We start from the raw sequence: 23766 nt of genomic DNA, 5'->3' as shown, positions 1-23766 counted from the left end.
CCCACCCCCAGTTCAGCTGCCTCCTTTGCTGCCTCCTAATTCTCATTCCAGAACTTGATTTGGGTTGTCCACCGTTCTGGTTTCCTACTCCGTTTCTGTGACCCATGTGAACAGTTCCCAAACCTGTCAAAATATCAGAATCACCTGGAGACATTTTTAAAATGACAAATTCTAAAGTATAGATCGGAAGTACAGAATCAGTGGCTTGAATTGAAACCGGAAATTTATACTGGAACACGTTGCTTTCATGCACTGCCAGACCAGGCATTTCTGTCCATGTAATACCTTTGCTGGAAGCAAGTTTCTATGTCGATTTTCTCCCATGGTCCAGGATCTTTATCTGTGGTGGGAAGTTAGAGAATGTGGTATGATTCTGTCATGGCACCTTGATTTAGAAACTTTATTATTGAAAATTATTTTGAGAAGACATTCTAATCTCTAGAAACAGGTGTCCGTTTGCTCTTAGTGTTGTGTAAGCCCATCATAGTAAAATAGATTTAGAATTATAATCCCCATAGAGGTGCTTATTTCCCCATATAATGAAAAGAAAAATTGGGGGGGTGAGTTTTTTTTAATCGTTTTCTGTCTTTCATCACATATAAACCACTTTGTGCATTGGGGTTTACAAAGAAATATTTTTAAAAAATCATCTTCATACGACATAAACTGAAGTAGTTATGTTTATTCCAGTTTTTGAAATAAGACATTTCAGCCAGTTTCCCAATGAATGTTTTTCTTATTTGAATAATAAGTCCAGATCACTGAATTTTTTTTATTCCCTTTGGTACATGATGAGTTTCTTATGATTAAAATATTCTATGAAAATAAAGTTATTTATGTTAATTTTATGAGTGACTATTTAATAAATATCTCCTCACTGTTAAGAATGGTATTAAGTGCTAGAGACAAACAGAACACAGTTTATATTCTCACCTTGCTGACTACTGTCTATTTTTATTGTGTGAAAAGAGCCTTTACAGAGCCGAGTGTTCCTGTTCGGCACCTCATGTTATTTTCCTAAGACAGCACATGCAGATAACTTTTGGAACTATGGCTTAATTACAGAGAACTGTTTAAAGCAAATAAAATGATATATAATTTATTCACCTGAGAAATTCAGGGCAAAGCTGATCCTGCTGAGGTATCAAAGTCTAGCTGAAAATATGTTAGTACTGTGTTCCAAAACAGAATCCCATGTTACCCAGACTTCCCTCCTGCATCTTACCCTTAATTTGCAGTTGTGCAAAATAACAGCTGTCTCATAGTAGCCATTTGAACTGAGGTACGATGTAAAACACTTATATTTTAGTCTATAATTATTTACAGCATACACTGCGGGAAGTTCCAAAACTGTAAGAAGTCGGTGCGGTAAATCTCCATAATCCTCTCATTCTTCACCTTCTTTAGTTGTTTAGAGCACCGGTAAGAAATGATGTTTAAATTCTTTTCAGGAATTTTTTTCCCTAATATTCATTTGATGGTATTTTGTATCTAGTTTTTATTTTTTACCATTTGTGAAATGTGAGCTTTTTCCTTTCCTTTCCTTTTCTTTTTTTTTTTTTTCCATTTTTACCCCAGAGCACAGCAGGCTTTACTAAAGATGTTATACTTATGCAGATTTGGAGGAGTCTTGAATTTACTCATATCATTTGTACTAGATTATGTTCTCTCTCTCTCTCTATATATATATCTACACACATAGATTCTGTGAAGTGCCATTTGTACTGCTATTCAAACTCATCAAGCACTGTGGCTGCAGGAAGGCTCTCTGCAGGTCTGATGTTCAAGCCGGTGTAGAGTTCCCTGAGAAAGAGACTGAGTGATCCCTCAGTTGAGACAGAGGCACAGAGCAAGCCAGAGGTGTGGGGGAATGCCAGTGCCTTCTTGAAGAGCTGGGGAAGGTCTGAGATTCTTGCACTGTTCTACAAGCTCCTTGCAGGCTGACAGGATAGGCTGCTATTGTTTTGCAGACGATGGCAGAAACTTCTGTTTTAGAGACAGAGACATTCAGTGCATCTGGCACAGCAAACACTGTGAACTTTGGGTTTGCGTGAGTTCTTCCTGCACACCGGCTCCTTAGGATGCCGAGGACTGAGCCAGGTGGGCGGCGCTAAGGCAGAGGATTCATATCACAACCAGGGCCCTGAGATTTGGGAACTTTTTTGTAACTTACTGCAAGGGAGCCTGCCCTAACTTTGATCCGGAGAGAGATGTTGTTATACTGGTCAGCGAACAAATGGGCCCTCTGCCCTGTCTGCATAGACTGTCCTCTATGTAGTGTCCTTGAAAAGGTAGTCTAGGACAAAGGACATCAGTACTCCTGCTCACAAAGTGTGCTCGCAAGAGACCCTTGGAGAACAGTCTCCCAATAGTCCTGAGCAATGAATACGCTCATGGTTTAAACAATTCTTAGAACTTTTTTGTCCTGTCTACTAATTCTGCTTTACTTGAGTTTACCTTGGAGTCTGTCTTTTTATATCATCTTTATCATAGTCAGTGTTGATGATTAAGAGTCCAGCTAAAATAAAAATAACTAGGAGTACTGAGGAGAGGAGGAACAGCTCATCGCATAGGAGGTCCTCTTTCATACCAGTGTACTATATGGCAGGCAATATCGGCCTTTTACGACATTCTAGGAAACATGTCAAATAATAATAGCCTGACCTGGAATTTTCTTTTAAAGAAGATGGTCTGTGGGGAAAAAAAAAAAAAAGAAAAAAAAAGTAGTAAGGACCAACTATTCAGACAGGGCTAATAACTACTGAGAACAGATTAAGTCTTTCTATAGTGAAATATTGTGGTTAGGACTGGATGTTTAAGATGATTGAATGATCTGATGAACTACAGGCTTGGATCTTTCTTTGCCAGGTAATTACCTGCAGGAAGATGACTCTTTTGAAGTGAATTTTGTGTTAACTGCTCATATGATTGAGGTTCTTAATGCTGAAGATTATTTAGTCACCCCTCCTTCAATTTGATCAACTAGGAAACCGAGGCCCAGGAAGTCTGGGAGAGTTGCCCGAAGTTACACAAGAGCGAGGAGAAGAACTAGCATCTCATGTCTCCCTGTAGGGCATTTGTTTACTCAAAAGATATACATTATGTTAAAGTCAAAATATGAGAGGGGAGAGAGAGAGCAGAGAGAAAGAGAGAGACTGATCTTAACAGGAATTATAATCCTTACGTAGAAAAAACTCAACTTGTCACTGTAAATACCAACCCAAATTAGTACTGTATTTGGAAACTGGCCAGAATGTTTGAAGATACATTTCAGTGTATGACTAGAGCTTGGCCTTGGTGTGGAAAAATATTAATTGCCATTCAAAATCACTTTAAAAAGATGAATATCTGAGATGCAAATACAGGATCGCCTTAAGCACAAAAAACAAACAATTAAACCAATTATAATTTACCAGTGAAACTTCCAAGTGTTGAGAAATTGGCCTCGGTTCATGTATGGTGAAAGTCAGAGAATGTCAGAGTGGTTTAACTATTTTCATCTGTACTAAGAGGCTTGGCCATATTGAGCTGGAGGGGGTCTCAGAGGGCATCTGCTGGGATGATTTTTCTCCCCTTTGAGGGGCCAAGAGTCTTGGAACTCTGAGGACAGAGGGATCACTGAGAATGAAGACTTTTACTCTTATTTCTAATACAACCTCTATACTTTTGCCACATCTTGGCTTCTATTACTTACAAAACAAACTCAAAAGCCAATATAATATTTTTTATCTTGAAAGGAGTTTGGGCATATGCATTTATTAAAACTAAGTTAAGATGCACTTAATGTTTGTGTTTTATTATATTTGTGTTTTATGGGAAAAACTGAACAATCAGTGGACTCAATTATAGCACGCTAAAATATTAGGGATGTTAAACTTTTGTTTAACTGTTGTTGTTGTTGTTGATGTTGACTTTAACATAACGTGCTGATGTCTGTGATTGATTTGGAAGTACACCCTAACTGAGGTAGATTGATGGCTGGAAGCACAATGAAGCAAGGATACTAACATGTTAATGGTAAAATGTAGATGGAGGACTTATGGGTGTTTATTAAATGACTCTTTCAACTTTGTGCCATGTTTGAAATTTTCCTTAATTATTTGGGGGAAAACTCACCAATATATATAGTTCAACCCTCTCATTTTTCTAAGTGAAGAAAAGTGAGGCTCAGGGAGAATAAGGTTAGTCATTGGCAGAACAGGAGCTAGAACCAAAAGATCTTTAAAGAACTGGTTCTGCTTGTCTTTACATTCAAATTTGAGCATTTGCCCAAGACTTCTTCACATAAAATGTCAGAAAGGTCATGAGTATTCTCAAAGATGAAAAAAGGCCTTCTACAAGATGATTGAAACTCCTACTTTTAGAAGGATTGATGACTCTTCTTTTCTTCATGTATTTTTTGTGAAAGCAATTTTTGGGCTTCTTGCTCAATACACTAGAATTGACTGTGGGCTTATATATTCTGTGGTATTTCTGGGCCAACTTTCCACTCTGTTTTTCATTCATATATAAATAAATGCATATGGTATTTCTGATCAGTGTGTTTCTGTGAAAGTATGGAAATGAAATTAACATTTTTAGAAAAGGTCCATGAACTTTATATAGATTCTTCAAAAGCCTTTTCTGGGGAAAAAAAAAAAGTTGGCTTTGCTTCTCATATTTGACTGGTATAAATCAAAATGAAGGACTACCTAAAAATGACCTCTCCTTTATTCGAATACTCTGCTAGAATGTTTAGAGGGTCAGAATCTCTGGAGTCACGGTTGGCTTAGATTTAAATTCTAGTGGTGATATTTCTAAGTGTGCAAACCTGAAGAAGTTACTTAAATTCTCTGATCTTTCTTCCTTAAATATAAAATGGGGATAATGATCGTACCCTACAAATTGTGGTATTTAGTAATATCAGCTCTAACAACTTTTATTAGTGGTAACCTTAGAAAATGCTGGTGAATGACTGGTGTATTTACAACATTTCATATTTATACTTTGTTTAATTCATTTTACTTTTTATTTATAGCTGATATTTACTTTCACAGGGGATTATGCTTCTGAGTATTTATAGGATTTACATCTTCACTTCCTGTCAATAATGCATACACACTGTAATTCTTACAGTTGTTGGCACAAAAGTATGAGTCATCCATAAAGCACATTTAGGTTAAGATTAGGTTTATTTCATAGCTGTTGTCCTTTAAAAGATTTTTTTTCTCTCTTAGGTTTTAGTGTTGATTACTGCTTTTCAGTTTCCTCTTAGATTTCCAAAATGTTAGAATTGTAGATGAGTACAACTCAAAAATAAAAAATGTAGAATTCTTAAAAAGTGAGACATCAAAATTTTAGTTTTCTAAAATACTTAAAAAATAAACTTAAAAAATTGCAATGTAAAGATGCTAATTTTTCATAGCAAGTGAATAAAGATACTGAGTTAATTGTAGATGTAATTTTAGACTAATGAAAATATTAGCTAGAGAGTTGTTGGGTAGTTATATTTTATCCACCCCACCATATATATATATGTGTGTGTGTGTGTGTGTGTGTGTATGTGTGTGAGTGACAAAATAAGCTATGGTACAGAATCATAAAATTTTGTGGGCTGGGAGGAAGCTTCTGGATCATCTGGAATTCTAGATTTTTAATTTTTATTTCAGGAAGTTTTTAAAGAATACTTATGTTTTGTTATATTCCAATTATATTAAATTAGAATCTCTGTGAATTGGGACTATTTAGTTCTACTTTTCAAAAGTAGATTAATTGTGATTAATGTCAGAGTTATCATCTGGAGTGTGTGTGTGTGTGTGTGTGTGTATGTGTGTGTGTGTTGCTTTTGCCAACATTTACAAAGGACACAAGAGGATGGATCTAGATCTTGGTGAGGTCATGGAGCTATTTACCTTCAGAATTGAAACAGAATCTTGGTTTCCTCTTAAACCAGTGTTTTTTCTAGTCTCCTGCACAGCTTTCTTTTGGCTACTCCAGAGTGTGTTATTTTTAGAGTTTGTGTCATCTCCAAAACCCTTGGAATAGATGTCTCATGTGTAGTCAGGTCTTATTTTGGGGGATGAGACTTAGGGATATCATACATTTGTGTTTCCTAAAACACTGGGGAATGAGTGAAGATGTTGGAATAGAGTCTAAATACCTGCACTGGATGGGCAGGCTGTTCCATAGAGTTCTCTTTGGCCAGGATAAAGTATAGTGCCATTTCTAGTTGGTCTGAGTTTAATGCAGTATATAGTAATGAAATTATATTGTACTTTATTCAGTAATAATGGAATATATGTTTATTAGATTAGTCATGGGATATATATTAAATTATTTCAAAGATGGTAGAATAAATAAAACATATATTCTGTAATGAAAACTCATTTAAAATAATTTTACCTATTTTATGATATTCTTATGATTTTGTTATTTATAAACAACAATATAATTCATATGCATTCTATAATTAATTGACTTTCTGTGTGTTCCAGAATTTTTTGAAATATGGAGGTATAATTTCATTCCACTAAAGCTAATTTCTCATGGCAATACGGAAAAATGTGTTGATAACCCTTTTATGATATATTCTTTGAATAAATACAGCTCATTCTAGGTTTTCATCACCATTTCTTGATGTGGTGGGATAATGTTGTAGTCTCAAAAGGCATGTGGCCAAACATGGATGCAGTGTTAGTGCCTCTTGAAGGCCTTGTTTAAAACACTCACTCTGGGATACTACTGTGCTTCTTTACTTCCAGACTGACCACTGCTCTAAGCAGTGTTGGGGCAATGCCTGGGCTGCCCGAGCCCTTGAAGTTCAAGAAGAAGCACCTGGACTTCTCATGATGGGAGGTCAGAGTCAATGTAAGTGACTTCCTAATTTGGGGGGCTAAATCCCTTCAGTGATTTACGTCTGTATGAAGTCAGCCATATAAACGATTATTTTCAGTGTGTGTTTTATGTCATCATCATACCCCCAAATATTTCCACTGACTTAAAATAAAATTATGAAAGTGTTCCTCAAATAAATTCTTATGCATCTGTGGTGAAAAGCATAGTTTAAAGATGTGATGCATTCATTTCCCCCACACACACACTTAAGATTGCCCACTGATATTTTCAATTCCTTGAGGAAACTGGAGTTACTTGGAAAACATGCATCAATTATATTTTAGGGAAAACTTAGAGAGTCTAATTGAAAATTTTCTTGGACTTTAAAGCTGAGCATAAATAGACTCATAAATGCTTAAGTGGGCAAATCTACAAATATGTCTTTGACAATAGTTTTAATTTTGCTATAGTTTGAACATTGTTGGACCTTTTTGTTCAGTACAGATTTATTTCTTTTCAAAGATATTACTTCATGAATTCCCAACCATGTAGGAATTCCCAAGGTAACAACTAAGTAAGATGTAGCAGAATATAATTGGTATATGTACAAATAGGTAATAAAAATAGTAGAAATAATGTGCATTTGTGATAAATTGCAGGGATTGAGTTTTTCCTTTAGGGAAAATTAATGAAGTTATGATGCTTATGCTAAGATGAAATTTCCATCATGAACAAAGAGAAGAAATTATTGTATACATTAAGTTTTATTCTCATCAAGTCCTGAGGATCTAAATCTCTTTTCAAATAGTTTTTCTGTTTATAAGTTATAAAATAATGGTATTTAAAGATCATGTACAGTTGAACTCTTGAGCTCTTGTTCAAATTTTATAAATATATACATACACACATATATATGATTATATGTATAGTTATATAGTTTTATATATATGTATATCAAATTATAATACTTCATTATATAGGAGGGAAAGCAAGGTTCTACAGTAAGTAAAGATTCAAGTTAGTTTCTATTTTTCTATATAAGGGCTTGCATCTAACTCTGATAAACAACTTTGAATTCATATCACATAAATTAATGTTTAATGTATCGCTATTTCCTTAATTAAAACCATGCTATAACATGTTAAAATAACAAATACTGAAAAGAACATGGTATATAGAACAAAAAATCATACATACATTTTAGATTCCCATTCCCCAGTTTACTAGAGTGTCGTTTAAGTTCTGCGAGTGCCTACCCTTCTAGGTTGTTGTGAAGATGAAATGAGATGACACATGTAAAATTATTTTGTTCACTTTAAGAGGCTGTAAAAGATTTGTTAATCTTTTGGGTGCAAGACTTAGAACAAAATGCTTTAAATCTGGGTATTTTATCCAGCGACCTTAAGGAAGATTTTCTTCTTTATATAACTTCTATTTAAAGACAAAAGAGCAAGTAGCAAAGTAATTAAGATACAGAGTAGGCTGAAATTCGCGGAATAACATAAAAATATTTACAAAAAGCAACTTTAGTTCCGTGGCATATCCTGGATCAGACTGTCTTCATGGGCCCTCCTCCCTCTGGCTCCTCTACCCTTTCTCTAACTTCCCCACTCCTCTCTCTCTTTCTGCATTCTCTTCTTCCCTCTCCCCTATTTTGCAAGGATGGTGGGACTTTCCTGATTGTCTCTTGACCTTATGTTTTGTACCCTGTAGACCTTCTTCTTTATCAATATTATGTCACTTAGAGATCCTGGCAGGTTTTGTAAAAAGTTTTTTTTGACATCTTTCCCTTGATGTTTTGTAGTAAGGGGAAGCTCTAAGCTGCTGGACCAGAAAAAGGAGAGCAGTCTTTGGTCCCCAGTGAGAAATAAAGGTACAGGTAGCGTTGACAGGTGTGTCTAGCCACACTTCGGCTGAGGCTCTTCTGTGATTTGAAACTCTTTAGCTGTATCAATACCATTCTAAATTATAAAAAAAAAAAAAACCCAAAACAAACAAAAAACCACTTTTCTAAAAACCACACCACATGTTTAGAATGAAAACTCAGGGAAGAACAGAAACAGAAAAATAATGCATTAAAAAGGAAAAGTAAGCAGAGTTTGAGAAGCACATAGAAATCTGAATTGCGTAAACAGGATAACAGCCAAAGTTGAATTTTTTGGTTCGGAGGTGGAAAGAAGGTTCTTGGAGGAGAGAGAAAGACAAAGAACAATCCTGGTAAGATGGGTTCTTTTTATCAGGATTGCTGCTGCTTGTCAGGGCTGATTTCAGAATAGTTGACTGGAGCCCAGGGAAAAAACACACACCAGTTGACCTGGGCCAAGAGCACTGGGAAGGGAGGAAAAGGCCAAAAATGAATGGGTAACAGGAGGTAAAGGACTTATTTATCTTGGCATTCGTAATTTAAACATCTTAAATCAAGAGGAGTATCTGTTTTGAAACTATATAAACTTATTAGAATCAAATACTTGTTGTGATTCTTTGTTACTAGTTGTTTGTTTTTTGAAACCTGTAGTTGAAAGAGTAGCTTAGAAAGCTGAATATTTGCGTGAATATTGTTTACCATTCAGTAATTACCTTAAGGCAGAAAATTGGCGTTGCTTTTTCTCCCTTGTTCCCTTCATTTCTTTATTATAATCATCCTTTGCCTTCCCTGCCTTTCTTCCCATGTCTCTTCTTGCTCTCCTTCCTTGTTCTCTGTTCTCTGTCCCAAGATTTTAGAATGATTTCTGTAGACGTACACGCCCTAACTTGACCATGGACACCTCAGAAGTATTTTTCTCAAACATAACAATCATAAGGAATATCAGCTTAAAGGGGATTCATGTGCCATGTTGAATTTTTAAATTTTCCCTGTTGCTTAGACACTGGTGCTGGTAGAGGCATGAAAGTTAAAAAACAGGGCATTACTTCAATAATTTGGATTATTTGTTAGCACTGATTTAGGATTTTCAGAATTATATGTGTAAAAATTAGGATTTTTGGAAAATGATCTTTAGACAGAGCCTACTCCTCTGAGGGTTAGGATTTGGTGGCCAGCACAAGATTCTGGAAGGTCAGCCTCTGGTCACTTGAGACTTTTTTCTTTGCCTGGTGTTCCACATTGGAGTGTTCCGCAAGCTGCTGTAGCGTACCTGTCTCTCAGGTAGGGATGCCATTAACTAGCCTGTACTTGTCTTTGATAAATTACAAGAACTTGCCCCCTCTGAGCTCAAGAATCCTAGTAATGCACTTTTCCTTTCAGGTGTGGCTTGGCACTGACACTGGGCTGGGTTTAGGCCCCAATTTTCCACCCAGGATCTGTTGCAAATGTATAAATAGTAGAATCAGATGCAGTAGCCCTGCTTCCAAGCCACAGGGCAATGGGAAAAATCGGAAGTTTTCCCTAAAATATTATCAGATCCCCCAAATACAGCAGATACTTTTTTTTCACTCTTTGTCAATAATCAGAAGTTGCTGACTTTTAGAATTAGCAGATTATCACCATTTTATGTATCAGATTTCAAAGTTTAGTAAGTAAAGTACTTATTTTAAGTAAAGTATAGTTATGATCTTAATTATTGGAAAAGTGAATTTGAAATATCAGAATTGTTTCTGTGCTATTTAATGAAGCTTTGGGGTAGGAAAATAATAGAATTTTCAAATGAAACAAATTTAAATGAGAAATTAGATTTTGAATACTATCATGGTTCAAAGGGTGGGTGGCAGTAATGACAACTTTTGCCAGTCCTGTAGCATCCCAGATGCTCAGATACCTTAGGAGCCTGTGAATTGCAGTAGAAGTAAAATTTCATGTGTGAGTGTGTGTGTGTGTAGTTCCATCTATCATCTATACTTTTTTAACAGAGGAATTCAGGTTTTAAGGCATTACTGAGGAGATAGTGAGGAGGATGGAAGTTTCTGGCTAAAAATTTCATACTTAAAACTGTGATATTCCTCTTAAGTGCATTTAAAAATATGGGCAACTAGACAAAACCCCTCAAGAAATCAAATTTGGGTATCCAAATCAAATTTGATTTGCATATAATGTGATTGGCAATTTGCAATTGGCTGTAGTTTTTACATGAAGGGGACAGTAAGTCCAGAGGGGTATGTAAGATGGGGTGGGAAATGGGAGACTACTGTGTCTCGGGAAGCAGAAGCAGAGTGGTGAAACTTTAGTATCTTTTGGATCCAATTTGCACAGTGTGGTGTTGAAATCACCTGAGTCTCTGGAATCCCTGCTCTTGCCCTTGACATCGTAGCTGGTAATAGCACCATATGTTGTCTTCATGGATTTTTAAGCTGGAGTGGACTGTTGCCATCCAATGGGGCCCGGTCAAGGCCACGAGCTGGAGGCCAGGCTCCAAGAACTCCCAGCCGGACATCTGTGTTGCTGACTGTTGTTTCATTAACTTTGCAATAATGGAACCTCACGGTTTATACAATGGAACAAGTACGCTTTGGATTCTACTTATTAAGTCACGATAAGGTTTTATTGGACTAGATGAATGGAGTAGACTAGGTAGGTTTACACTCTTCTTTTTTTTTTTTTTTAATAAAAACCAAAAAGTAATAGCTCTGTCCATTGAGTATTCACGCTTAATATTTCAGTTTTGAAATGCGAATTTGTTGTTATACTACTTAGTTAGAAAATAGAACAGAACTCTAAATATCAAACAAACAAACAAAAAAACCACAAGTACATTAAAATCTCAATTAGGGCGTAGAGGAGGGCATGGCTTTGGGAAGATAGATACTAAAATCAAGTCAAGGATATTTGCTTCCTCTCTCACTAATTTTTTTTCTTAGACTATATTGTGTAGAAATATTGAATTTTTGATTCTTATGTTTGATACCAAGGGGGGACTTCAAATCAAGTTTAAGGTAAAACTAAAGTAAGAATTATTATGGTTATCTCTAGGCCATGTTAAGGGTGTTCAATTCTTTTTAGAACTAGAAGTTTTAGATAGGCCGGCTGGCCAGCCTTCCTTCCTTCCTTCTTTTCTTCCTTTCTCTCTTTCTTTTTTTCTTCTCTCTCTCTTTCTTTCTTTTTCTGCTCTAGTTGTTGTATTAACAGCTATAGACCAAGTGACAACATCATTGTTTTTAATAAAATGGATTGATAAAAATGGAAGGAGATTAAGTATTTCAGGTTCTGGCTTCGGTGCTAATATGGGAATATTGGTTTGAAGCCAGTATACTAAACATGCTAATTTACTGGTACTGTGCTTGAGGTCGGGTAAAGATTACCTCCTCTGAGATTGGTCATCAGGGGTAGTCGTTAGTCTCAACCTGGAGCAATTTTGCCCCCTGGGGACATTTGACAATGTCTGGAAGCATTTTTGGTTGTCACAATTGGGGAGGTGATCTGTTACTGGCATCTACGGGAGTAGAGGTCGGAGATGCTGCTAAACATCCCACAAAGCACAGGAAAGCCCCAGACAACAAAGGATTATCCAGTTCAAAATGTCAGTAGTGCTGAGGTTGAGAAACCCTGATCTACGTGTATTTATAATTTGGCTTCTTCCTTATATCTTTTCTTTTTCAGTTTCCTTCTTCTGTTTTCTTTTTTTAAGACTTTATTTATTTGAGAGAGAGAGAATGAGAGAGAACGCCTGAGAGGAGGCAGGGTCAGAAGGAGGGACTCGATCCCAAGACTCCAGGATCATGACATTAGCCGGAGGCAGTTTCTTAACCAACTGAGCCACCCATGTGCCCCTCTTCTCCTCTTTCTTAAATAGGTATGTGTAGCTTGGTGAGGGTAAGAGTAAGTGGCACTCACTACTTTGTGCTAATGGAATCTTTCAAGTCATTTCTCAAGGCGTGGTATTGTACAGAGGGAAAAGGGAGTCAGGAGATCTGTTGGGTAGCTGTGACTTGACCATGTTGCTTAAACTCTTTCATTTCTTTGTTTCTCAAATCAGAACTGAACAGGATCTAAGGTTTCTCCTAGTCCAACAAAGTTAAAATAGTTTGGCTAAACAATTTATTCAACCTGACATGAGTACCTCCTCTGTGTCAAATAACATACTAGAGTCTATGAGTAAAATGGTACAGAAGACCAGAGGCTGTGGTTCTGATTTCTAAATGCCTGTGATTTAACTGGGGAGACAGACATGTAAACAGATGTGACCATGCACCATGGTGAGCGTTCTAAGAAAAGTGTGATCAAAGTTCTAAAGAACAGGGAGTGACAGCTGCTGCTGGAGGTAAAGAGAGTTGGGTACAATCTCCTCAGAAGGAAAGTAGAACTTGATTGACTATTGGAAGGATAGAGGAGGGATTTCCCTGAAGGGGAGGAAGGGCATTCCAGGCAAAAGAGATGGCATAAGCAAAGGCTTAGAATTATGACAATCCTGGAATATGTTGAGAAGTTTCAGGATGGCTGGAACATGATCACTGCATAAAATTAGTCTTCTTGTATTGCCTTAAAATACCTAAACCTTCCAAAAGAATCACGAAGCTGCAAAAAAGTAAACATTCCTGCTTCACTCTGGACCTTACACCTTAGCCATTCATTCATTTCCAGTGGGTGCATCCCAAGTGCAACCAGCCTCCATTCCAGTCCAACCTGAGGATTCCCTTAGGCTCCCAGCTCTCCTACTTGTCTTAACTTGTGCCTCCCCTGCTGCTTTTTTGCTAACGTTGTGGCTCATGGTGCCGAAAAATCAGGAACAACAAATCCAATTAAAAAAAAAAGTGCCTGATTTTTTCCGCCATCAAATAACCTTGAGGTAATTTTGAATTTTAATAACCTCCCTGCGGCCATGAACTTGGGTAATTAAAACTGCTGATTTAGTTCACAAATGCAGGTGCACCGAATAGAGTGCCATCCCGTTCAGCCATCCTAAACAAGTAGAGAACATGATGGCAGAAGTAGTGTGAAGACTTCTGGCACAGACTGGCAACAGGCAGTGCCAGTTTTTGGCTTTGGGTAACCAAATGCTGCTCAGCATTGCCTAGCAAGCGGCTCTCTCCTTGGCTTCAGCCACCATCACACCTGATTTTCTTTTGTGTCCGTGGAAATCAGTATCTTCCTTTAGATGATGTCATAAAAGGACACACAGAGTATTGTGGGAAATTCATCTTTCTATCATCTGTAAAGAAGTAGAAAGAATTTGTGTGAGTTTTCCCTCAGCAAGTCTGATTTGTCTCAGGAGAAGTGAGTTTAAATGGAATAACTCCTTCGGTTGCTTTCCTTTGGAAATATCTTGATATAAAAAGAAGTTAGGTAGTAGATATTACAGTGACTGGATGAAAGTTCAGGGGATCTGTCCCCCAAGCAGTAGACTCTCTGACACTTCATTTCTCAATTTCTGAACTTCTTTTAGAAGTAAATCTAGTAATACCTGCTGTTCATTGCTCAAGACTTAGGAAGTAGTCTTACAGTATTTGAGAAGTAAAAGTTTATATAATACAAGTAAGTATTTTTCCAACCTTGATGACAGTTAGTTCCCTGTTTATATGATTAAATTCTAAGTAGTTGGATTTTTGGCAACCCCTACCCCCCACCCCAAGTAGAATGTAAAATTCATGATTAACTATTCATTATGAATTTGTCAAAACATCATTTAATCTAATAAATATCTCAGTAAAGAGCTGACTTGGCTGGAGTTGAATTAGTAGAGCTTTGCTAATTTAGCCACTGAATTAAGCCAATACTTTTTAATCTGGATTGAGCTAAGGGGGATTGTTCAGAAATCAAGGCCAGGGGCATTTTCCCAGAAATCACAGGAGTTCAGTTGTCTTTATCGTGTTGGTAAGAGGAGGAGAAGATACAAATTAATGTGTTCTAGGGCAACATGTCCCCCTTTGAGATGTATAGACCCCAGTGATAATAACAGAGGAACTATTATGAAGACTTAATGGATGAATGATCAGTAAGTGTGATATGTGAGAATTTAAAATATTTTGAGTTCTTAAAGACTGTTCATCATGCAGTGGGTGCATATTTTTTTTAATCATCAATTAGACTTTGTTTTCCCTATGGATAATTATTTATTGCATGCTTTTGAGCTAGAATAGTTTTGCTGCAACAGTCACATTCATTTACATGCAGTTTGTGGCTGCTTTTGTATTACAATGGCAGAGTTAAATAGTTGCAACAGAGAATTTATGGCCCACCAAGGCAAAATAAAATATTTGCTACCTTAAAGTTTGCTGACCCTTGCTTTAAAGAAATGATTTTTTGTAAACAGAAACTAATTTCTGCGATTTAGGTAAATTCTCTCAGGGTCATTATTCACCTAGGTAAATGAAATTCTTTTCTTTTGAAGAAGTGGAACCCCAAATACTTTCTTTGCATCTTATTTGCTTTCTAATACTTGAGAAATTCTTTAAAAATGCAAATGTTGAAAGAATATATAAAAAGAAATATGTTTTTCAGCTTTGTAGGCACTCCAGAAAAGACATATGCATATAGTAATAAGGGGCTGTGAAGTGATCTTGAATAGCACATCGCCAGCTATATTTGGGAAATGAATAAATAATAATAACAATAGTAAATGTTTATGTTTGCCGAATGCAATCTTGTGCTGAATGTAAAATAAGAAGGTGCTTATTCTGTGTTAGACATTGTTCTAAGTACTTATAATTTTTTCAACAACTCTTTGAAGTAGGATAATTATTATTCTTATTTTATAGATGACATTTTTTAGTTGTGAATACATTTAAAGACTTTAGCTTGTAAGAAAGGCAACTAATAAAATACCATGTGTAATTTATTGCATGGATTTGTTGATACAAATGAATAGTTATGTTTCTTGACATTGAAAGCCAAGTCACTGTCGTCCATGACTAATGTATTAAGAATGGCAGAGAACTGTTTTAATAACTTAGGAAAGTTATCTTGAGTCGTAATTTGGTAGTTTTCAGTTCTGAGCTCAGTTTAATTTTTAAGCTTCTTCTCAGCTTCTGTTTTTACCCAGGTTTCTGGGGAGTTCATTTTTCTCTTCCTTTAAAGTTAGTGCATTCAAGTGTGCCCGTACTGGAGACTGCAAGGTCTAGCCTTATATTCTGCTCGGGGTTGTTCTCCATTCAGCAGTTAATTCTGAGGAATCTTTGTGAGATTCTTCACAAAGAGAAAGTGACCTGAGGCAAAGTCAAGATTTTTTTGCAGGTGGTGGATAATTGAGAAGCAGAGGGTATAGTCCCCTGTATGGCATTTAGGAGGAAAGCAGAAGCTCTTCTAATTCTTCAATAAAAATGTGAGAGGAGTGACTGTAAGTGGACTCACTGGTTGGGATTTACCTTTGTGGGAAAAGCCGGGGTTTGGGGGGCACATTGTGGAGGAGGCAGTGAGATCCTTAGGGTTCAGTATTCCACATCACTTATCTCCACCTACTCTGAAACTAGTCTTGGGCAAGCACTAAGGTTACAGTGAAGAGAGGTGAGAAGTAAAAGCAAAGAAGCCACCAGAGACATTTGAGATCAGTAGTTTCCCTCTTAGTCCACACTCATGTGAATCTCCCCTCCCAACCCTTACCTCCTTTTCTTAAAGCACTGCTATTTCAGCTCTTCCACATGTCAACATAGGCTTGTGAGTCTGAAATTGTTATTTAACCTGTTTCTTGTATCACCATCTCTTCAGATTTTTTCTTTATACTGGAACTTTCTCAGTTACTACTTTCTGTGGGTAGAAAGTGAGTATTCTTTTTTTTTTTTTTTTTTTTTAAAGATTTTATTTATTTTATTTGACAGACAGAAATCACAAGTAGACAGAGAGGCAGGCAGAGAGAGAGAGAGGGAAGCAGGCTCCCTGCTGAGCAGAGAGCCCGATGCGGGCCTCGATCCCAGGACCCTGAGATCATGACCTGAGCCGAAGGCAGCGGCTTAACCCACTGAGCCACCCAGGCGCCCGAAAGTGAGTATTCTTATCAGAAAGTACTCCCCATCCCTGATTCGCATCATCTTTATAAAGTTCTGTCTGTGTAACAACAGTTCTGTCTGTTCCATCTGTATCTATCTGTTTACATGGAGACAATAGGGCAGGTTAATAAATAGGGATGACTTAAAAACTTTTCACAATAGGGATGCTTGTCAGGATTTGCAGTAACCTCACCTATCTTGGAAGACAGAACTCGGACATGAGGTGAGAAATGGAGGCTGAGGACTGAGAGAGGGAAGGTGGGACCGTGTTTAGTTGGACATTCTGGCATCCCCAATTCAGATGTCCTGCTGTCCTTTAGAATTCATTTGTAATCTGTTGTTGTTAAAGGACTTTAAGGACAATCTGTTGTTATTAAAGGACTTGTCAGGAAAAAATATACTTTTTAATAGAGACTGAGAGCACGCATGAACAGGGAGGGCTACAGGGAAAGGGAGACGGAGAATCTGAAGCAGGCTCTGCACTCAGCACTGAGCCCAGTGTGGGGCTGGATTTCCACGACCCTGAGATCATGACCTGAGCTGAAATCAAGAGGAGGACGGATGCTTTATTCAACAGAGCCACCCAGGCGCTCCTTGTAAGAAGAATATTTTAAAACATATATAATTTAATAATCATTAAGCCATTATGTATATGCTTATATAAATTAATTATAAATATGTAATACTTAAAACATTATGAATACATTAACAGTACCTTCAAATATATTAAAATTAGTAGTGTGTTATGTTCCTGTGAGCGTGAAAAAAAGCCTTCCTTCTGTTTTGTATGTATTGATTTGAAAATTTAAATTTGCTTTGAGACAAGCTTTTCTGCATTGTGGAAAAAACTGTGACATTGAACTGTCTGATGTATGGCAGAGAGCTGTGAAAGCTACAGCTCAAGTGTTGATCAGATAAAATCCTATGCTTATCAGCTGTCCTGTAGGACACCTGGTACATTTATGGTTTCTGATTAGAATGCTAAAGCTGCTTTAAGTATATGATGTTAGGTCCCCAATGTTAGGTCCCCCAATAATGGGTCCATGGTCAAAGGAGCAGGACTGATACAAAGCAAAGGTCAAGCAAAGCTTTATTTCATGCCAAGCATCAAGAATCAAACAGTACCATCGGTCGGTGCCGCCCCTTACAGAGAGGACTACCCCTCCCTGCTTTCCAGACTAACTTTTATAGAGCAAAGGCCATGTGGTTGGGCCTGGCCACACACAGGTGGCTAATTGAATTACAGTTCACCCCATAGTAGCTCTGGAAACTAGCCTATCACCTTGGTAGCTAGGAGACAGTACGTGCCCCCACTGATTGAATGTCTCCACCTGACCTGACCCACCCTTGTATTTAGGCTGTTACCTGGGACTGGTTTCCTGGACTTGCTTTTAAGTAAGTTCCCCTGGGGTGGGCAGGGTCAATTTAAGCTTTACTGTATAACATCAAAATGGCTGTTCAACCGAGGTGTGGGGCCGCTCTGGCTAAATAGGCCCTTACATATGAAATTTCTCAAATTCTTGTATAAGACTTCATAGGTTCATATGGTACCGCATGTGCCCAGCCCCCACCCCCAAACTCCCAAACCAAAACCTGAAAACCAACCAGAAATCAAACCCTAGCTTTTCTCTTTCCTGTGTCTTGTTTTTCAAGCTTCCTTTGCATGCTGGTGGTGCTGTTGATGGAGGGTGGTGGGTCCCTAAGGCACCAAGTAGTTACCTCAATTTCATGTTGCATAATTGTTCAGTAAATTCACTTCTCTGTCTGATCAGTTTTTCCTCACAGACTCCCTGAGATGTTCTCTGGGTGTACAGGGGCCGGGAGGGAGGGCCGGCTTGTGACATGGCCCTCTCAAGGGAGAGGAAGTCTCAGATCTGAGTGTTTCAGGGTTCTCGCTGGTCTTTGCTTGGGGGTGAAAATTCTGGGCTTGTGTCCATTGCTGTTTCCTTGGCTGGTGTTCCCTGTGGAAATCAGGGACGATGAAGCTATGGTCCTACTGATGCAACCGTGGTTGAAAATCCCAACGATGGCAGTTCATCTGTCTTGGCAGTCTGTCCTTCCTCTTTTAATTTCAGGATCACTTTGACTGCCGTAACTCCCTTGAAAATATTATCCAGCACAATCGACTACTTTTGTATCCTGCACAGGGCATGAAGAAGTGTCCTGAATGCCTTCCTTGACCCGCGAGGGTTGTGGGGGGCTTGGGAGAGCTAACTGGCGTTTTATTCCGAGTAGGTCCACTCCACTGGCACTCGTTCCTTTTCTACAGCCCTCAGTCTTCAGCTTTTCTTTCAGCATGCCTGAGCGGCTCCTTTCCCTGTGCTATTTCCACACTCTTGATGCCTGATTCCCCGCTGCTCCTCTTTATCCTTTAAATTTCTATGAGCTCCTTTTATTTCTCCTTTGTGTTTTGATGGAAATTCCCCTAGGTCATATCCACCTCCTTCTCAGGGTGGCATCCATCCTCACTCTTTCAGTGCAGAATGCCTGCTGGGAGACACTCTTTATCAGAGAGGAAATAATTTTTAAAATACTGTGGTGTTTTCAGAAAATCATTTCTGTAACCTCCGGTGTGTGACTTACACTGTGTGTTAGTTCTGGCGACTAGACTTTATAGGATGGAGCGCCGGTGTCAGGTAATGATTCAGATGTCTTTTAAAACGTACAGAAGTGGAGCTCTTAAGTCAGACACAAAGAGTTCACGTCCAGCTTTAAGAGAACGACCCAGGGAGCTGAAGGCAGTGAGGAAGAAGTTCACTCAAAAAGAAAAAGCAAAGATGAAGGAACAGGTTTTCTCCTTGCTCTATATCACATTTTTGTACCATTGGTTGATCTCATTCCAGCAGACTCTGGGATCACCTCTAGCCAGTCTCCTGGTGGCCTCATCCCCTTGTTAGTGCCCTCTGGAATCTAGTACATTTTAATGTGTTTATCACAATGGCTACAGTATCCCTTAATAAAAAGATAACTGTATTGTTATTGGTTCAAAATACATGGAAGCTGGAAGCTGGTAGTGGGAGATGGAATGAAACAGAATTCTGTTTTTCTTTTATTATGGAACAGTCAGTATTTTAGGCTTCAATATTTTGTTAAAGGGAAAATTATAAAAGGAATTTCTGTAATCAAACTAATAGGAGATATTTCCTGAGGGCCCAAACTGTTTCCGGCACTTTGCAAAAAAAAATTTCCAGTGTTAAAAACAATAGTGTCAGTTGTTGCTCCCATTTTGCAGACGAGGAAACTGAAAATCAGAAAGGCTAAATCACAAAACTAAAAAGCTGTGGGATTGGGATTAAAATTTATGTCCAACTGACTCACGCCTTTTCACATTACTAAGCTTCAGTAAATAGATCATGTTAGAAATACCTCTGTGATTGGGGTACCTTGGTGGCTCAGTCAGTTAGGTTTCTGCCTTTTGCTCAGGTTATGATCCCGGGGTCCTAGGATCGAGTCCAGCATCCGGCTCTCTGCTCAGCAAGGAGACTGCTTCTCCCCTCCCTTTGTGCCTCCCCTCTGCTTGTACACACATAATCTCTCCCCACCTCGCTCTCTCAAATAAATAATTAAAATCATTAAAAAAAAAAAGGAAGAAATACCTCTGTGACAACAGATCTTGTGACAAGTAATGTTTCTTGCTAATCACCCTAGGAACACACTGAGAAAGTTTTGCTGGGAGAATCAGCGTTACTTGTCTGACATCAATCTCTTTTGATTTAGCAAAGTATAAATATAATGCAGTACTAACTTGATGCACCTGATCTGAGTTCAACCTTTTTAGGCCTTAATATTATAAAAGTAAAGCTCAAATGTGGGAAACCAGACAAAATGAATATATAGCTTAGTGAATTATAAGGTGTATCCACCACCCAGGTCAAGAAGTAGAACATTGCCCCTGGCCCCAGAAGCTGCTGTGTGCCCCACCCCTGTAAGAGGCCTCTCCCATTCTCCACACGTAACCACTACCCTGATTTTTGTAATAAACACTTTTCTTTATGGCTTTATCAGCTATGAGTGCTTTCCTAGACACTATAGTTTAGTCTGGCCCATTAAAAAGTGTGATCTATCTTTGAAGTCTCTTCATCTGCAGGTTCCCCTTCAATCTCCTCCTTTCTCTTATAATCTCCCCGAGGGAGAACATGTACCCTTTAACTGCTATAGTTTACCATCGTCTGCATTTTACTGATTGGGAGACTTGTGGTGCATTCAACCTGTTCTTCCACGTTCAGATTTCCCGCACTTAGCAATTGGATCCAGACGTATAATCAGACTCAAGTGAGATCCCTCTGCTAGTGTGTTCTGTTTATCAGGAGGCACAGCATGTCTGGTTGGAACTTTTTATATTAGTAGCTTTTGACACTGAAGGCTTATAATAATTATTAATTCCTTCCTAGAGAGTTGCAAAATGATGATTCTTTTTCATGTATATAGCTTCATAAAGAAATATTTTTCCTCTTACTTTTCTTCTTTTATTTATTTATTTTTAAAAAATATTTTATTTATTTATTTGACAGAGAGAGAGAGAGAGATCACAAGTAGGCAGAGAGGCAGGCAGAGAGAGAGGGGGGAAGCAGGCACCTTGCTGAGCAGAGAGCCTGATGCGGGGCTCGATCCCAGGACCCTGAGATCATGACCCGAGCTGAAGGCAGAGACTTAACCCACTGAGCCACCCAGGCGCCCCTCTTCTTTTATTTTTATACCCAGAGGTATAGTTCATATAGGAAAGGCAGGATAAATGTTTCTTTATTATACAATTACTTTTAGAATTTTGAAGGCAGTAATTTCATTGCTATCATCCTTTAAAGGTGACCAATTACTTTTAAAAAATCCATTATGAATTAATTTGAACATACTTGTTATGTTTCATTTCACCACAATTATATAAAATTAAGAATTCTTCTTTATACTGTTTTGATTTTGTTTTTTTTTTGAAGGATAAAAAACATTTTATTTTATTTTATTATTTTTTAAATTAATTAATTAATTTTTAAAATAAACATATAACGTATTTTAATCCCCAGGGGTATAGGTATGTGAATCGCCAGGTTTACACATTTCACAGCACTCATCATAGATTGTGTTTTTTATATAGTTTTCTTAGTGGTTGCTTCTGGTTTTACAGTATAAATATGTGCCTTATCACTGTCTAATGGTATGAGCATTTTACTCTGTTAAATGAAGCATAGAGACCTTCCTTCCATTTAGGTACCTTTACCATTTCCATCTGTCAATATCATTGTCTTAAATACTGTATGGTATCACCTCTATGTGGAATCTAAAAAAGCCAATTTCCTCCAAAGAGAGGATAGCATGGTGGTTACCAGGGGCTGGGTGGTGTGGGGAAATGAGGAGATATTGGTCAAACAGGACAGCCTTCCAGTTTTTAGATGAGTATGTCGGGGGACCTAATGTATAGCAGAGTGTTTATAGTTAATAATAATGTACGATATACTTGTAAGTTGCTAAGATAATGATCTTAAATGTTCTCACTACAAAAAGATATGGTAGTTATATGATCCTGGGGAGGTGTTAGCTAAGCCTATAGTAATAATCCTTTTACAGTATGTCAGTGTGTCAAATCAATACGTTATACATCTTAAAGAAAGACATATTTATATGACAGTTGTACCTCCATGAAGCTGGGAAAAAATAAGTATCATTGTCTTGAGTATTAGATGGTGTTGTGATTTTTGTTTTAATCATCAAATATGATTTATAAGACTCATGAGGAGTAAACTCTACTGTATATACCTAATTTCCTGCTCCCTCTATTATTCTTACTCCCTTCTCCTGTTCGAAGATTCCTTCATCTATTTTTTTTTAGTCATTGTTTCTTGGCCTGTTCACTGGAAAAACTAGGAAATAGATATATTTTTTAAGATAAATTGAATTATGAGTTCATTCAGATACTGCCAATTCAAATATTGGATCCCTGGGTTTTTACTTAATCTTTTTATTTCACTTTGGTTCTTAAGGATATGGAAGATGTTAGAATATTCCACAATTATTCCATCCCACATATCACACACAATATTGTCAGAAAAACAATACCAGGGCTATTTAATCAATTATGATTACTGAAAATAATAAAACAAATATGATATACTTACTAACCTTCATTTTTTTTGGTCAGTTGATAGCTGCAACATACAATAATTTCTTCCTTCTAATCTTCATTTCTCTTTGTTCTATATTTATTTAATGCTTTACACAAGTTCTTCCATTGATGTTTCATCAGTCATTCTGGTTGTCTGAAGTTTGTTCTCTAGTAGATTCTGCAAGAAGGGGTAACAGTAGCCATATTCTCTGAGTTAGTTCATGTTGGTAACTGTGTCCTTTATATTGAAAGTTTTGTTGGGTAAAAATCTTTGTCTTATATTTTAATTTTTTGGGGAATCTTAATAATACTCTCTACTTCTTCCTGAAATAAGGCACTCTCAAAGAAAATCATTTTCTTTCCTTAATATGTTATATAATCCTTTTGTCTAGATACCCACAGGATTTCTTTTTTTCTTTCAAGTCCAGAGTTTTACTAGATTATGTATTAGTGTTGCTAGTTATGCGTGGATACTTTTATGTACACCATGTTCTCTTAATGTATAATTTCAAATATCTCTATTTTAGGATTTTTCTGAATTGTAATTTTTATTATTTGTTTTGTTTCCTTCATGGACTGGATATAAAATAATAAAGTGGATATAATTTCCTTTAATTATTTTGAAAGGATGACCTTAATATTCTTTAGCATCTAATATTATGTAAAAATTTAGAAGCTATTCTGATTCCTGTTAAATTGTGTATTTCTCCATTTTTTGACTCTTCTCATACCCAGTGTTCTAAAATTCTTAAGCATTTGTCTCAGTGTAAGTCTTTAGTCATTAGACAAGGCACTAGGTGAAACATTTTTATATAGAGAGTCTGGTTCTTCAGTTTGGGGAAGATTTCTTCTATTGTTTCTTTAATTTTCTCTCCTTTTCTTCATTTTCTCATTTTACAATTCTTACTACCTGAATGTTTGGCCTCCTGGACTAACTTTCTAATTTTTTTCCTTTTGTTTTCCCATTTTACATCTCTATGGGCTCTGTCCTAGGGATGTATTGACATATG

The 23766-nt window shown here is 37.3% G+C and overlaps 1 protein-coding gene across 3 annotated transcripts in view; it reads left to right on the top strand.

Annotated features, from left to right (window-relative positions):
- The window catches only part of TLL1 (tolloid like 1), a 214684-nt gene that overhangs the window by 26819 nt on the left and 164099 nt on the right, over positions 1-23766 (top strand). The window contains exon 2 of one of the 3 annotated variants that reach the window (XM_032332600.1): positions 6741-6846. The exons of the other annotated variants lie outside the window; for them this stretch is intronic. Coding sequence (XP_032188491.1) covers positions 6825-6846 — 22 coding nt within the window. The 5' untranslated portion in view covers positions 6741-6824. The remainder of the gene's footprint in view (positions 1-6740; positions 6847-23766) is intronic. 3 annotated transcript variants of the gene reach the window in all.

Source organism: Mustela erminea, chromosome 2 (assembly GCF_009829155.1).
Source record: "Mustela erminea isolate mMusErm1 chromosome 2, mMusErm1.Pri, whole genome shotgun sequence".
NCBI classification, from domain to species: Eukaryota; Metazoa; Chordata; class Mammalia; order Carnivora; family Mustelidae; genus Mustela; species Mustela erminea.
This window is presented reverse-complemented; position numbering and strand designations above follow the sequence as displayed.